The 15,924-nt window shown below is 43.5% G+C and overlaps 1 protein-coding gene across 1 annotated transcript; it reads left to right on the forward strand.

Annotated features, from left to right (window-relative positions):
• The first annotated feature begins 704 nt into the window (after positions 1 to 704).
• On the forward strand, positions 705 to 13,378 carry znf865 (zinc finger protein 865). The gene is made up of 3 exons (XM_069681989.1): positions 705 to 1,076; positions 2,057 to 2,155; positions 7,503 to 13,378. The coding sequence occupies exon 3, from the start codon at positions 7,959 to 7,961 to the stop codon at positions 12,093 to 12,095; it is 4,137 nt and encodes a 1,378-aa protein (XP_069538090.1). The 5' UTR covers positions 705 to 1,076; positions 2,057 to 2,155; positions 7,503 to 7,958; the 3' UTR covers positions 12,096 to 13,378.
• The last annotated feature ends 2,546 nt before the right edge of the window (positions 13,379 to 15,924 follow it).

The raw sequence follows: 15,924 nt of genomic DNA on the forward strand, positions 1-15,924 counted from the left end.
GAAAGCACATGGCCGCAATAATCAGAGGTATTATATCCAATTGTTCCAAACTAAAGGTAACCCTACATAGACAGCAACTAACGGTTTTAACCTTAAAACATATTACATTTCACAAATGAGCTAAAAAGTTAATTTACAGAAACTAGAAAGTATCAGTTTGAAAATTAAATATGTTGTATTTTTCCAAGTTTTAATTGAAAACGAGTCACAAAGGCTCAGCAAATTATTGTTTTACGTTTTAATCAGAGCCCCAGCTTTTTTTGAATGAGGCTTGTAAGATTTTATAAACCACATTATTTACAGGTAATTTACAAAATCAAGAAACTACAGTAATAATGCCTCACTGCACAGTTATATCAGTTACATGGTGCAATGTCACTGTTGGACTTAACTTTTCATTCCAAATAGGCTAAGTTTGCTTACCTTTGGGGTTTGTTTACAACAGCTCTGATTTTTTAAATGCTGTTGAACTTCCTTGTGATGTTACCAGATCTGAATTATTAACTTAATACCAAGATAATGCGGCATCAATTCTGTGAACAGGTTGGGTTCAAATTTTTATTTTTTATTACAGTTCTTCCCAGTATTTGTTATCCCCCGATGGAGCTTTCACGTGAATTATACCAGTAGGAAGCTCACTTTTCCGATTATTCGGACACCACCTGAATGCAGCGTCAACGCTAGCAGCATCGGAGGATCCGTCGTCTACTGAGGGGGACACCTAAAACTGACAAGGGCGGAAAACAGCCAACCGTGCAGAAAAGAAGGAAAAACACGACGGAAACAAAACAAAGGCGCAGTTTTGGTATAGACGAGCAGAGAGCCGGCGGGGCAGCAGAACTGAGGCGGCAGACAATGGACATACCGGAGCAGGCCAGCGGAAATAGTTTTTGTTAGCGAGCGAAACGCAGATGGAGAGCCAGGCCTCTCACAGTGTTTTTCCATGGATGAAGAAAAAGGCCCCGCTGACAGGCAGTAGGGACCCTGCTCTCACGGCACGCTACCTGCTCGATGATTTCTCACTTTCCCTCCCGTGTTTCTGAGCTTTTCTGCAGCCAGCCATCGGATGCTACAAGGTAAAAACAAAAACAAAAGCCGTTCCCAGCAGGAGTGTGTTGGCTAATTTGCTAGCTGCTAAGCTAAGCGGAGCTAACGGCTCGGCTAAGAGTAGCTAACGGCTCGGCTAAGCTGCTAGCAATGCTAACGTGATGCTACACAGCCGGGATACCTCCTTTACGCTAGTTTGGGTAGTTTCGTTTTGGTCATTATAATAATTCTGTTACACATATTTTAAGCTTAGCACAAAACACTCTGTATGCGAGATTAATACGTGACGCAAAGCATGCTGTTATTGCAACTACTTACTACATGACAGCTACTTTGCAATAATTTCCAGGTCACATATCATATCTACTCATATTTGTACAGATTTCATATTTTATTATTATTATATCATTTGCACATCTATTTTAATATTTTGTTTCTAAATATATTTGTACATTTTGTGCAAATATAATCTTTATTTTTGAATACACTTATAAGTTTCCTTCCATATATTGTCTTATTTCTCATTTCTTATTAACTATATAGTGTAATTATTCTGTGCAACTACTTTTTTCTGTGAAATTTTACTCAGTTAAATTTTTCTGTCGTATAAAAATGCTATCAGCAATGTGTGTTTTTAAGATAAGATAAGATGAGATAGAACTTTATTAATCCCGAAGGAAATTATAGTGCCCGATGAAATATAAGTGAAAATATGAAGTGTATTGGTTAATGGAAAAGAGACAGTGGCTAAAAACAATTAGTTAAAATAGTTATTTACAAAAGTAAGTAGGAATGAATGGTGGCAGTCAAACTGACAGTATTCTATCACCTATGTATATATTTTTATTATTGCTGTTGTTGTTATAACTCTGACTTTTATTTGAACATTATCCATTAGTTAACGTTAGCTAGCTGAGAGATGGAGGGATGCTAGCAGATGCTGTTGAACAAGTTGTAACAGTTGTTTTTACCCGTCTAACCTGCCCGGTCACCGGTTCATGTTTTTCAGCCTGTCCACGAGAAGACACCGGGTGTCGGCGGAGAAAGTGGACAGTTCCCCCTCCACTGCTGCAGTCCTGCTGGGAGCTACAGACCTGTGGATCATCCGGTAAGATGGAAACGACATGCAGTCACACTCCTCCAAACTGCCAAACTAACTGTTAGTTTAATTAGCTTCAGTTTGTCACTCCAGAGCAGTGTGATACTACCAGCAGTAAAGGTGTGGGATTTAATTAATTGAAGCGAACGTTGTTTTAAACTTTGCACTAATCTGAGCAGTCTTAGCATGCTGTTTGCAAAAACTGATGCAGAATTAGCAGAACAGGCTAACTAATGACACTACTGTATACATGTTTGTGTGTGTATGTAAACAAAACTAGTTCTAAACAAAACATACGTCAAATCTGAAAACCTTTCCGCCCATCTTTTTGTAAGAGAATAAGTTTAAAATGAATACAGTCTGTGTAACTTGGTGTTTGATGATCAAGTAGACTTAAGAACGCCAGGAAATGGAAACATATATGTGCTTTACTTAAACCTAGATGCTACAGAGCTTTCAGTTTATGTCGTGTTGCTTGAAGCCGTCAGGTTCGGGGGATAATAATTCAAAACACCGTTGAAATAGAGTAAAAAAGTTCCTCTGTGCTCATGAAGAATACCAAACAGCAATATGTCCATCTTCATTTCTCATTAAAGCTCATGAATGTTGTAATGATAGGATTCCTGGGAGCTGAAAACGGGAGTCAAGAGCTAGAAGAGAAACCCTGCTGTGCCACAGTGATGATACTTGACAAGTCAGACATTTTTCACAACAGTGAGGTCTAGCCGACACTTTTCCTCATTAATTCCTTTGCTCAGACTGCACAAAAAGTAGTGCTATGATGTTGGATGTCAAAGGGACAAAGTGATGAATATATAAAAATGCAGATCCCGTATTATTATGCATAAAAACCTTTTTAACTCAGATGTTATGAATATAGTGGCTTGTTTTCCTCAAATTAGACTTAATTTATCGTATTATAATGAATAGTAACCGTGTTGTGTGACTTCAGACTCATGCTGGATTGAAGCCAACAGCTAGGTACTTTCACCCCAACAGGTAGCCTATAGTCCAGTTCCCTGGTAGAGAGCTAGACTGAAACTCAGTTAAATACACATTTCCCACCAAAATTAGCGCGATGATCCTGGTTTTTCAGACTCAGGAAGACCCGCAAATAAATGCCGTTTGTCTCTTTTCCCAATGCCAGTGGAGTATCCTCCTTTCGGTCTCTTTTCTGCTGCATCACCGTCTGACGTCACAAACGCGCCGGCAACAGGGAAGCTCTCTCACTACGCTGTCTTGTCAGTGTTGCTGCATTTTGCACGAAACAAAGAACAAATTCGGCAATGTTGCTGTATTTATGCAACAGCAATTGGAACTTGATGTCCGTTATAGCATCCTGCCGGAAAGGGTTGGGAGATTAGTGCATCGACCCGGGTTTTGTGTTCACAACATTGCCGATCGGAGCCGAGGCGATAATTACCTACGTCTACTGCAGAGTCATTTGACCCGGGTCTGAGTGCTGATTGTAACCTTTCCCACTAAGCAAAGTGTTCGCAGAGTTTTTTGACCAGTGGAAAAGGGGCTTAAGACTCTGCTGCTAACTGAAACATGAATGAATAAATCTCTTAGTATATAATAATAAAGCTGGAGTTTTTATCTTCATGCAAAAAGCATACAGAGCTTTAAGTCACAGCAGCTTTCAATTGTGTTCAAAGGGAAATAAGCATTAAGTTCTGGTTTAGTGATTTTTATGGCTGCGACGTTTTGAAGACTCCTTATTACAGGATCAGCCTACGCTGTGCGAGTCCTCTGTGTCGCTCTGCTGAGCTTCAGACTGTACGCAGATGTGACGGCACACATGAGGATGTTTAGCTCCTCTGGTTTGTGTCTCAGGGGAGAGCTGTTCATGTCTGCGTGCAAAGCCAGAGGACAGTCACAATTTACCTCCACTTTTTACACCCAAGCAAGAACTTTATTTCAGTCTTACATAAGTGGTTTTTGTTTGGAAGAGAGAATGAGAGGCTGTTTGTTACTTACAGGTAAAGAGAAAAGCATCATTTCATGTTGTAAAGAAGGTGTCATTGTAATCAGTTTTCAGAAGTCTTATTTAGTTTTGACAGATTAGCAGTATTCAGATTCGGGAGCGTTGCTTAATCAAAAGATTTTGGGCTGAGACCTGTTGCTCTTCAAGACCACAAAGACGTTTTGTGACACCATACTTGATTCCTGAATGTAAACAGGCTTAAAGAAGGGCCTGGGCTGTCGTTTTGGGTGTTTGAAAATGTCTAAAAATGTCATTTTTAATTTCAAGCAAGATTTATGTTGTCAGACTCAAAATTGCGGCCATAAAAACTTGCTTGGTGTATTAGAAATTAAATATTTGACAAAAAGCCTGGTGAGAAAATTCAGCTTTTATGTTTTTTAATTTGGAATTAAATGCACGAGGTGTCCAATGCCAAGGGACCGAGTTAATAAACACAACAATATCTGTAAAACAAGAGAAAACTCCAAAACGCCTTTATTGTATTGGCGTGGTCATGTTAAACCTAAAAACAAACTGTGACGCGTTTCGGCAGCATGCCTTCGTCAGGGAGTCGAACATGTTTTTGACATCAATATCTCTATCTGTAGTGAAGCAACAGATTCCTTAATGGGATACTTTTCAGAATTCTGCAATAGAAATGGTTTGTAATGGTAAAATTTTTCCTAATGTGATGTCGTGTTTAACTGCTTCACATCCCTACAATCTGTACAACCTGAGCTAAAAGGTCAAATACGTCAATAAATCTGAATATTATTGATATTGTGTTAAGAATTAAAGCTACATGACAGAAATCAGACACAACAGCTCCAGGTAGTGACCCACGTTTGTTTGACTAAATCTTCTCTCTTACTGGTTATAAACACCTGAGCGTTTGAGAAATTAACAGGAGCATTATCAGAGAAGTTAAATGAAAACGTCTTTTACAGAACAGGATAACTAAGCTCGAATGCTGATTGTCAGCAGCAGACCCTGTTTTCTTTCGCACATCCACCAGACCACCTTTTTTTTAATCTGGCATTTAGGTGTGTGTGTGTGTGTGTGTGTGTGTGTGTGTGTGTGTGTGTGTGTGTGTGTGTGTGTGTGTGTGTGTGTGTGTGTGTGTAGGAGGCGACGGGCAGCCATGTTATCCAGCAGGAGCTGGGCAGGAGTCGTGTGGCGTTTTGAGCCGCCGCTCTCCCTCTCTCCTCTCTCTAGGCTCTCTGCTGCCCACAGTCGCTCGTGCCTTTAACCTGTATTTTTAGACTCGTATTTTTACCTTCACGCTCATTAAAAGACAAAATAACGATATAATTCATTGTTTTGCTTAAAAATTCAAGTTTCATAAATGTAAACAAGTGGATGAAAGTTGCGTCTTTTGTCTTTCATGTTGGTTTTGGTGAATAAAACTGCCCTCTCTCTTTCAACCTGCCACCAAAATACACCAAAATACAATAACTAACTCTGGTTCCTCAGCCAAAAGATTTAAAGATAAGTATCCTGCAGCTGTTGGGTTCATCGGGTTCAAGCTGGCTTATTAAAAGATCCAGCCAGAGAATATTATTTTACCGTATTGAACAAACAATGAACTGCTGAGGGCTTTCCAGGATTTCCACAGTTGTACCAAGATAATTGTGCAACAGCTGCTCGGACCCGTGAGTGTGTATTCAGTATGAAGAGGGAAGGTGGTGACACAGTTTCCTCTCGACTACAGCCGGGCATTGGTCATGTATTTTTGGCCACGGTTACACTTTTCTTTGGGGGAATGTGTTTGGAAGGGTAGATACGTAAAACTCTCCCCTCTAGAATAAAACTCTAACAATTTAATACACAGTCGCTTCAAAACAAGAGAAACAACACGTCCCACAAACTCCGAGTCTCAACCAGACTACAACATTTTAGGTTCTTTTATCACTAAGATGTTTATTAAAATTAGGGATGCACGATATTAGATTTTTTGCTGATATGCCGATATTTTACAACTCATTTAGCCGATTACCGATACCGATATTTTTTTCCTGCACACCTAATTGCAGAGATCATCAACTCTCTTCTGTATTGGAATTAGCGTACAGTATAATGGTGATACTCTCATCACATTTGTTACAACGGTCGGGGTGACGGGTCTTGAGATGGTTAATCAAGTTTGTAGTGTTGAAAGACTTTGCCTTGGCTCCTCCTCGCATCACCGAAGCTGAGCAGTCATTGCAAACAGCAGTTTTCTATCTATTTCGGACACTTTGAAAAACTTCCACACCACGGACATTTTGGCTTCTAACTCTCTCATGCTGCAGGTAGACACACGTGACGTCATCACGCTGCGCCGCGCAGGTCTTCTTCGCGCTGGGGACATTGCGCCGAGGTCGGGCATTTGATCAAGTATGCAGCAGCCCATTATTTTATCGGTTAATTATATGTCTGATAGTTCATTTTTAAGCCGATATCGGCCCATACAGATAACGTGCCGATAATATCATGCATCCCTGATTAAAATGTAATTTACAGATCTGAATACGTTTGTAAAAAAGAAAAGACGATGGAAAACTAGCTGTGTTTCCAGACTATTGACCTTATTTTGTTGACCGAAACAAAGAATTCAGAAATTGTTAAGATAAATCCATCAAGTGTCTAATAACTGCACCACATCCAGACATCTGTGAACAAATACGATGACAAGAAAATATCTTTGAATTTTCACAACATCCAATAACCAAATATGAAGTGAGTCATGCAAAGTTATGAGAAAAGTAAAATAAATATCTTGTCTGTAAGGAAACCACAATTTCTGCTTTTGTTTTGTTATTTTTATCAAGTTATATTTGACTTTTCATAATCAGTTTTTGTACTTATTTATTAAAAAGAGTGAAAAATATTTGGGAGGAAAATACATTATTTTATATCTAATTTTGGTCTTTTATGCCTTCATTCAGAGAAGCAGGACAGTGGACAGTGTGGGGAAACAGGGGAGGAGAGAGTGGGGATGACAGGCGGCAAGAGGCCGAGGGTGAGAGTCGGGCCCGGGGCCGCCGCATTGAGGACTGGGGCTTCTTTACATGGGACACGCTATTTAACCGCAGAGCTAAGCCTGTGCCCCAATACTGTACTTTTTTAATTCAATATCTGAAGTGAAAACAATATTTGTACAGGAAGCGCTCTTTAGTTTACTTCCTCTATAAGGCAGAGATGCTTGACTGTGAACGTACGAGTGCAGACTGAAGGGGTAAATGCAACTATTTCATGGTCTGGCAAAGGAGTCCAAATGGGAAACATACATACTACCTTGCGTACGTAATAACAATATATAGCTATTTCAAGTCTTCAAGTCTTATCCGCTTTGTGTTCAGTCTCTTGACTCATTAACCGATGTGTTTATTTCTCTCCCTCGTTCTCCAGGCTGTCCGAAGAACTCCATGCAGGGACAGAAGGGCGGTGAAGCGATGGTTCCTCCTCCACTGAAATAACGGACGCACTCCACTTCATGGGACCGCTGACCTGATTTAAAAAGTCAACACATGGTTATGGAACACTTTAAAGAAACACTACAGACTCTGTTTTTTAGTATAGTTTAGTTTATTGCCTATTTATGATCCTTTTTTTATAACATCCCACAGAAGCACTTGAAGGCTTCCCTCTTGAATGGAGAGTAAAAGTATCAGTGATACATTTATGTAAGAGAAACAAGCATCGGCTTTTGGTGGATTACAGCGGCTTGTTGGAAGTATTTGGGGTAGAAATCCCAGAAGGACTACCTCTGCACACCTTGTGCTCACTGCTGTTTTCCAGCATCTACAGACTTAGTGCACGTGGCAGTTGTGGCTTCGTGACACTTTGTCCCAGCTGCATTGGGAGATGTTCCAATTCAGCAAGTACCCCATGGACATTCTAGAGATGCTAAGTGGTCACCAAGCCCACCAGTTTAAAGGCCTTGGACTAGAGCGACAGCTGAGCCACCAACAGCAGGTCCAGCTGCAGCATCAGCAGCAGCTCCAGCAGCAGCACCAGCCCTCCGCTGACACATCTGGAAGCCTCCTCTCGGGCCTCGGACTCGGATCCCTCCAGAGCTCACGGAGTAATGCCTTCGCCGACTCCTCCTCGTTGTTCGCCAAAATGGGCGCCCCTCCCCCTTCCATCTCCCACCAGAGCCAGTCGTCTTCGTCGTCTCACAGCTCCAGGAAGTCCAGCAAGATGAGTAGCAGCAGTGGGACCTCGTCGTCGGGGTACCCACAGTTCCTGCGGCCTTTCCACCCGGCAGAGGCTGCGCTCGCTCAGGAGCAGCTCCACTCTGGGATGGGACGATTTGACTTTGGCGGGAGCAGCAGCGGAGGAGGTGCAGGGGTCATCGGAGGGGTTGTGACACCTGCACCTCCTCCCCCCCTGCATCCAGGTCTCTCTGTCCCCCAGCCCTCCCCTGGCCCCACCTCTTCCTCGCCCTCTCCCTCCACGTCTGTGTCGGCCTCCAACAACCCCTCTGGCAGCACTGCAGTCCCTTTAGTCAGCCAGTCTGACCCCCGCAGCCTCCACCAGCAGTTCAGCTGCATGCTCGCTGCCAACCAGTACTTCCTGTCCGGCGTCCCCACCAACAGCAGCCTGGAGCAGTTCCTCGTCCAGCAGGGCACTCACAATCACCTGGGCTTGGGTCTGGGGCAGGGGGCCACTGAGTCAAACTCGGCCCTGGCCCCTCCCCCGGCCCTCCACTCATCCCACAGCCACAGCCACACAGCTCCACAGCCTCAGCAGCAGCAACAACAGTTGACCCCTCATGCCTTATCTCATCCACACAGCCACACTCACCACCCACACCCTCTCCACCCGGCCCCCCAGCCGCCCCCACTGGGTGGCTTTGATTTCCAAGGCATTCCAGTGCTATCCTCTAACCAGATAGCATCGCTAATGCAGCAAGAGGCCGGCCTGCCCCTCCCCCTCCCCTTGCACCTGTCCCTCTCTAAAGACGACTCAGCTAAGGGGGGAGACAGCTCCTCTACGTCGTCTTCAGCTGGAGGCAGCAGGAGAAAAAAAGCAATGGCAGGATACCTTCCCCAGAGGAAAGCGGACAGTAGCAGCCACAGTCACAGCAGCCACGGCAGCAGCAGTGTTAGTAACTGCCATAACAGCAGCTCAAGTGGGCACAGTCAGAGCTCCTCATCGGGCCTCGTGGGAGGAGGATCCGGGGGTGTTGGGATAAGTGGCATCGGAAGCGAGCCACCGCATTCCTCCCTCCTCTCGTCATCCTCCCAGCAGTCATCCTCCACCGTCTCCTCCTCCTCGTCTGCCCCTTCCTCTAACTCCACCTCTGTGCTTGTAGCCAATGGTAATCAACCGTTGTCTAAATCCCGAGACAGTCACAGTAATAGCTCATCTGGCCAGCCCGAACCTGAACCCCTTTACCACTGTGGTGAGTGTGGTAAAACTTTCACTCACCTCTCCAGCCTCAGAAGGCATCTACGCAGCCACGGCCTGACACCAGAAAGCCAAAGCAGGAAGTCGGACTGTAACTCTCCGAGCCCTGAGAGGATATTCTGCTGTGGCGAGTGTGGGAAGAGATTCAAAAAGAGAGGTCACCTCATCCAACACAGCGTCACCCACTCAGAAAACCGGCCTTTTGTCTGCAACATCTGCCAAAAGTCCTTCAACCGTCGAGAGTCACTTACGAGACATGAGAAGATTCACGACGAAAAGCCTTTCCGATGCCCGGCCTGCGGGCGTTGCTTCCGTGAGAGCACCTCCCTCCTCAACCATGCTGCTTCAGGTGCCTGCGGGAAACCTCCTCGCAGTTCAAAAAACCGGACAAACACCGGAGGGAGCAGCTCATCCAATCCGAGCAGCAGTAAAATGGGAAGCAGTGGAGACAGGGTAGGAATTTCGAATGATGGTGCAGCGATGGCAAATGACAAATATGCAACAGATTATTCCAGAAATCGCTACCAGAACCAGTCGCCCTACAGCAGCGGGGTCGACGACTACAGACGCTCACAAACCTCTTCTTTGTACTCCTCAGAGAGCACGCTCGCCAGTGAAATGACCAACCAGACTCTTCGGAAGGCCCCTTTAGCTCCAACTCTTCATCCACACCCACAGAGCCAGCAGCAGCAGCAGCAGCAGCACCACCACCACCAACCTCAGCCGCAGCCACAACCGCAGCCACACCTCCCCCTCTCCTCCTTGTTGGATGATTCGGAGGATGAGGTCACCAGCAGTGCGATGTCAGCCATCGCTGCTGCAGCCGCTGCCTCCTGTGATTTAAACACAGAAAGCCGGGAAGGAGAGAGGAGGGACATCATCGGAGGCCTGCTGGGGGGGTTGGGGTTTGGTAACCTGGGTGGACCGTCATCCACGTCCAGCCTCAACGGTTCCACCATGCCTTTGACCCATCCCAGCCAGCCCCACACGAAACCCAGGAGGCCGAGAAAGCCGAGAGAAAAAAGGGACCCAAATACCATTGTGAGGAGGAGAAGGAGCCCTGCACCGCCGGGCGACGGTTCAGAGAGGCCGTACAGCTGCCAGATTTGTTGTAAACGCTTCAGAAGGGCTGAAACCTTGCGGCGCCACAACCGCGTCCACACGGGGGAGAAGCCTCACGCCTGCGACGTCTGTGGCAAAATGTTCCGCGAGCCTTTCCACCTCACCAAGCATCTGACCGTGCACTCTGGTCAAAAGAACTACAAGTGCAATCTGTGCGGGAAGATGTTCGCCTATGCACAGAGTCTCGTGAGACACGGAAAGCTGCACAGGAAAGGAGAGATCGACAACCAGGGGAGGAGAGTTAAAGGTGCTGCTGCTGCCGCCGCCGCCGCTGCTGCCGCCATCAGTCAAGTCCCCAACTCTGCAAACTCTGACTACTTCTCCTCGTGCTCTCAAGGAGAGAAGTCTCCAACACATGGCACCCCCTCTCAGAGGCTTTATACCTGCACGGTGTGCTGGAAATCTTTCCGCCACTACTTCCACCTGACGGCACATCAACAGACGGTGCACGGTGGCGGTGTAGGGCTGGAGAAGTCCTTTCGTTGTGAAGTGTGTGGGAAAGCTTTCGCCTACTCAAACAGCTTAGTGCGCCACAAGCTATCTCAGCACGGCATCGACCGCAGCGGCCAGCGCGTCAACCAGTCCCAACCCTCCGGATACTCACCGCTCTTCTATGATTCTGGATCAGGTTCAAACTACACCGCGGCGACTCACATGCAGCAAGGAGCCCCCGGGCAGCAGCCACCACCACCCCCACCACCACCACCACAACAACAGCCACAACAACAACAGCAGTTGCAGCACCCTTTTCCCTACCGCCCAAAAAACTTCCAAAAGCAGCAGGGACAACCAAGAAAGCACAGAAAGAAAAAAAGGCGAGTCGTGATCCACAGCATCATGAGAGACGGAAAGCTGGTCGGTGTCCCTCTGAGTAAAGACACCCGCAAGAAGCTGTTGATTCTGAGGAAGAGGAGGGGCAAACTGCAGGCGCAGCTCAACAAAAAAAAACTCTTGGCCCAGCTGAGGATGAAGGGCGGCGTGATGAAGGTGAAGTCGTGGTCTGGCGGTGCTGTTAGAGTCACCGGACTCACCTCAATGGACGTTCCCCTCAAGCGCTTCCCTTGCCCTATCTGCCCGAGCGCCACATACGCCAAACAGGGCTCTCTGCTGGTCCACTACGCCATCAGGCACCCACCGAGAAACTCTGGGCGCCACGCCCGTCTGCGGTGCCAGGTGTGTGGAAAGCGCACAAGCTCACTACACAAAGCCTTGAAACACAGAGGCCAGCATCTGAAACAAGCTGCATTCCAGTGCCACAAATGCCGACACCGTTTCTGGAACCCCGGACTGCTGGCCCGGCACCGGTTCTCCTGCCGGGGGTTAACGGCCAGCAGCGGGAACTGGGAACTGCTGAAGATGAAATCTCCGTTGTCTCAGTCAGATAGTGATCATTCACCGATCCAGCTAACGGTTCCAGTTCTGGTCCAGCCTGAGCGATCAACAGTTCTGACTGAGTTCAGTCAGTAAAAAAAACATTTTTCTAGAATAGATTGTTTTTATGTTTATTTTTTTTAAATAATCCAAGAAGCAAGCGAGAGCTAGCAAGTTTTTAACAGAAAAAGACGGGAGACGGGGAGGGTTTAGTGTAACTACCGTAATATCCCCACACTGCTCCTGGATGGATCTGTATACAATCCTAACCTTATACAGCAGAGGGGGTCGATGAATTAGCGTGGACTTTAAAAGGCCTAAAATCAGAACCACCCTCGATATCTATCTCTCCTAAGCGAAGGGAATCTAGACCACCTGAGAGTGTTAGTAGCACCTGTTTGAAGAAACATTAATCCAGTGTCCTTTCCATCATATTTTTTTATTTTAAATTTTCCCTTTAGCAGTGTTTGCGCATACATATGGATTTGATGCCTATAGTAGAAGTGAGGTACCTTTTAGTACCAGTTTATTTTTTCAATTTGTTTCACATTATCCACAGTTAAACCGTATAGTCCGTGTCTCTTGCTCTGTATGTGTTTATTTGTTACCCCAGTGGAGAATCTCTCACTTTTTATCTTGAGATCTGCCCTCAAAGTAAATTAAATCCTGACCTGACAGTCTAAAAACCCACGAAGATGACGCTTACAAAAGTAAGCGCAAGTCATATCTGTCACAACGAAGCAGTACTCATTGATGTGCTTAGGTGACCGAAAAAGAGAAAAGGAGTTGAGACAAAATAGAAAAGTGTTGGTGACCTTGTTTTTAATGTACACTACTTTTGTCATTTTTTAAAGGAGGCGTGAATGGAGAGAAAACACGACTCAAACTGTTAATGTGTTCAGGATTTTAAAAGGACAACAGAAATAACCGGAGTGTACTGTACAATTCGTATTATATTTTATTATATATTGATTATTTGCTGTTTTTTACTCCAAGTATCATTTCTTTTATCATTGTTGGTATTGTACGGGTGGGAGGGAACGAGTCGGGGACTATCTTTGTAAAACAGCGGGACGAGTATATGTATCGATGTGATATTTTTTCCCCCTCCCTGTACCCCTTTTTACCCACTCCCTCATTGCCACAGTTATGCCCAATTTTTGTAACAAAAGCGTGTACACATAGTTCATTACTTAGGTCCTGTCCAGACGTGTTTTTTCTTTTTTCTGTAAAACTAAAACATGTAATATTATTACTAAATTACTATCATTTTTTTTGCCTAAAAGTGAGTTGTTGAAAACCCTCAAATCAAATAAAAAAAAAACTGAAATGTTACGTTATGGTTGGTTTAAGTTTGTGTGAAAAGGTGCCACTTTAATATCCATAAAAAGACTTTTCCTAATGTCCTTGAAATATTCCCAAAAACGACCATGTGAATTGGTACTAATTATATGGAAAATATGAATTTAATTTGTAGAGTTCAGTTTTAAATACAGTAAAACACATTTTATTGTCTTGCTTATATTATCGCACTATATTGTGATATACTGAATCGTAAACCCCACATTGTGATGCATATCGTACTGCCAGATTCTCGCCAATACACAGCCCCAGTTCACCCAATTAAATATGCATCATTTTTAATGTTTCTTGTTTCTCTTCCTGTGGACTTTTTTTTGCAGTTTCGTGGCTACGTGGGAACTTAGACGTGCAGATACCGTGAACAGAGGGACTGTACAGATATTAGAGTCTCAGATTTGAATTGGTTTTGTGGCCTTCCCCTTGAAATAGAAAAAGAAATCAGCTTCCTTCCCGTTTTGGTCTCGAGTTTAACCACAAGGGTGAACTAAGAAAAAGGGGTCTGTTCAACCAAACCACATGAGAACATTTCCTAACCTCTGGTGGTTTAAAGCCCTGCAGGTAGCTGTGGTTTTGGCTCTATAATATCGCCTCTACATGTTTCTGCCTTCAGCAACAACAAAGATGGTAAACTGAATTCTTTTAAGAAAACATTTACATTTAAAAAAGAAACAAATCAGATTCTCTGAGATTAGAAAAACATACATTTTAAAGATGAAACTCAAAATATTTGAGGTTAAAGTCATAAATTTATGTAAAAAATAAGAAAACTGGTGTTTTTTTGTCCCAAAATCTCAATTCTCATCAAATTTATGAATTCCATTTTTCGAAATCTTAATTTAGTTGTATTTTTTTATCAATAGGAATGACTTTTGATCAGCCAGAGGAGGAAGAATTACTCAAATATTTACTTTAGTAAAAGCTGCAATACAGAAATACAAATAGAAGCACATCAAAACAAAAGTACCAAAAGTTAATTTGCCAGATTTCACAATAATATTATTGTACTATGATTACTGATGCATTAATGTGTTCATCTCTTAACCATTGGGGCTCGTTTTCAGTCATTTATAGATTGTACTTTGTTGGATAGCCTGTGCATTTACTCTGGGGATCAATAAAGTCTTATTGATTAAAATGTATTGATTATATCTGCTAAATAACCCCTAAAAAAGATGTGCTGAATGTTAGTGGGCTCAGAGGATAAAGTACCAGAGCACTGACAAACTTAGAGAAAGCACCTCGAAACAGGAAAGTACTTTACTTTCTATTAAAGATGGTTAGGTGGTTATGAAAATGATGCTTTTTTAGTGTTAAATAAGGATCTAATCCAAAAATATAACAAATGTTTGCCCTCACATTACTGCCAATAAATTACCACCTTTTTCTAATCCATATTTGTTTAAAAATGCAAATTCAAACTCTTTAAACTTTTAGATTTCCATGAAAAAAAGCAGCTCCACCACAACGTCCGTCCCCTCACAGCTTGTTTTCAGATAATTAATCCTCTGTGTGCGTATTTTTATCCGTCCTCTCCTCCTACAGGGACGCTGAAGTGGTTTCTCTCTCTGACACACGTAGCGCTGCCCCCCCACGCACACACCGGGAGCAGACTCTCACAGCGCTGCAGCTCCACATACATCAATGATGGGAGGTCAGGTGTGCTGCACCTGGAGCTCGCAGTCAGGTGAGCTGTTTAAGCACCGCTGAGTAGCCAACAGCTGCCCCCCAGATTTCACAGGGGAGACTCGTGTGCAGACACGTGTCTCAGAACAATACATAGAAAAGAGAGTTAACAGTTCTCAGCGGTGGAATTTAACTACGTACATTTACTGAAGACTGTACCAAGGTAAAGATTCAAGGGTGAGTATTTAGGGTGAGACCTTTAAACATTTAATCAGTAACAGCAACAACTTTTCTTCAAGTTACAAGTAATTCCTCAGGAGCCAAAAAGGTTGTTTATTAACAACCAACAATTGATATCTAACTCGTAGTTACATTTATTATGGATTCCTGTAACTTTATAAAATTTTAACCATCAATTACACATTTCTATTATTAAAGTTTGACCTGCTATAAGTCCACGTAGCCATAACTATAATGCCATTTAAACTGGTTAAAACTTTAATAACCGATACTACTCAGTTCTGTCTCATCGAAATATTAAATATTGATATAAAAAAGTCTGTTCTTAATAGTTCCAATAAACATTATAGATATTATGTCATTATTCCAAACTAGTAAAATTAAAACTATTTGTCTGCTTGAAATTGTAACATAATTCCAGATATCTAGTATTATTACAATTTACAGTATGTGTAACAATTATATTTGAGATATCTACAATTCCTTTTTTAGATAGTCAAATTTTAATTTGAGATATCAAATACTGAGTTTCTACCAGTCATAATACTGATTATACATATCTGTATATATCCAAAATAAATGTGGTGTTTTGGGCAACATATTTATTATTAGTTTATTTAAAAGGGACAGTGCACATGCAGGAACATTGCTGTGCATGTGCCAGAGTTAGCCAACATCTGTAGTCCCTGGACAGATGTTT

Source organism: Semicossyphus pulcher, unplaced genomic scaffold (assembly GCF_022749685.1).
Source record: "Semicossyphus pulcher isolate SPU_LCO1_2020_fin unplaced genomic scaffold, fSemPul1.0.p SCAF_5, whole genome shotgun sequence".
Lineage (NCBI taxonomy): Eukaryota > Metazoa > Chordata > Actinopteri > Labriformes > Labridae > Semicossyphus > Semicossyphus pulcher.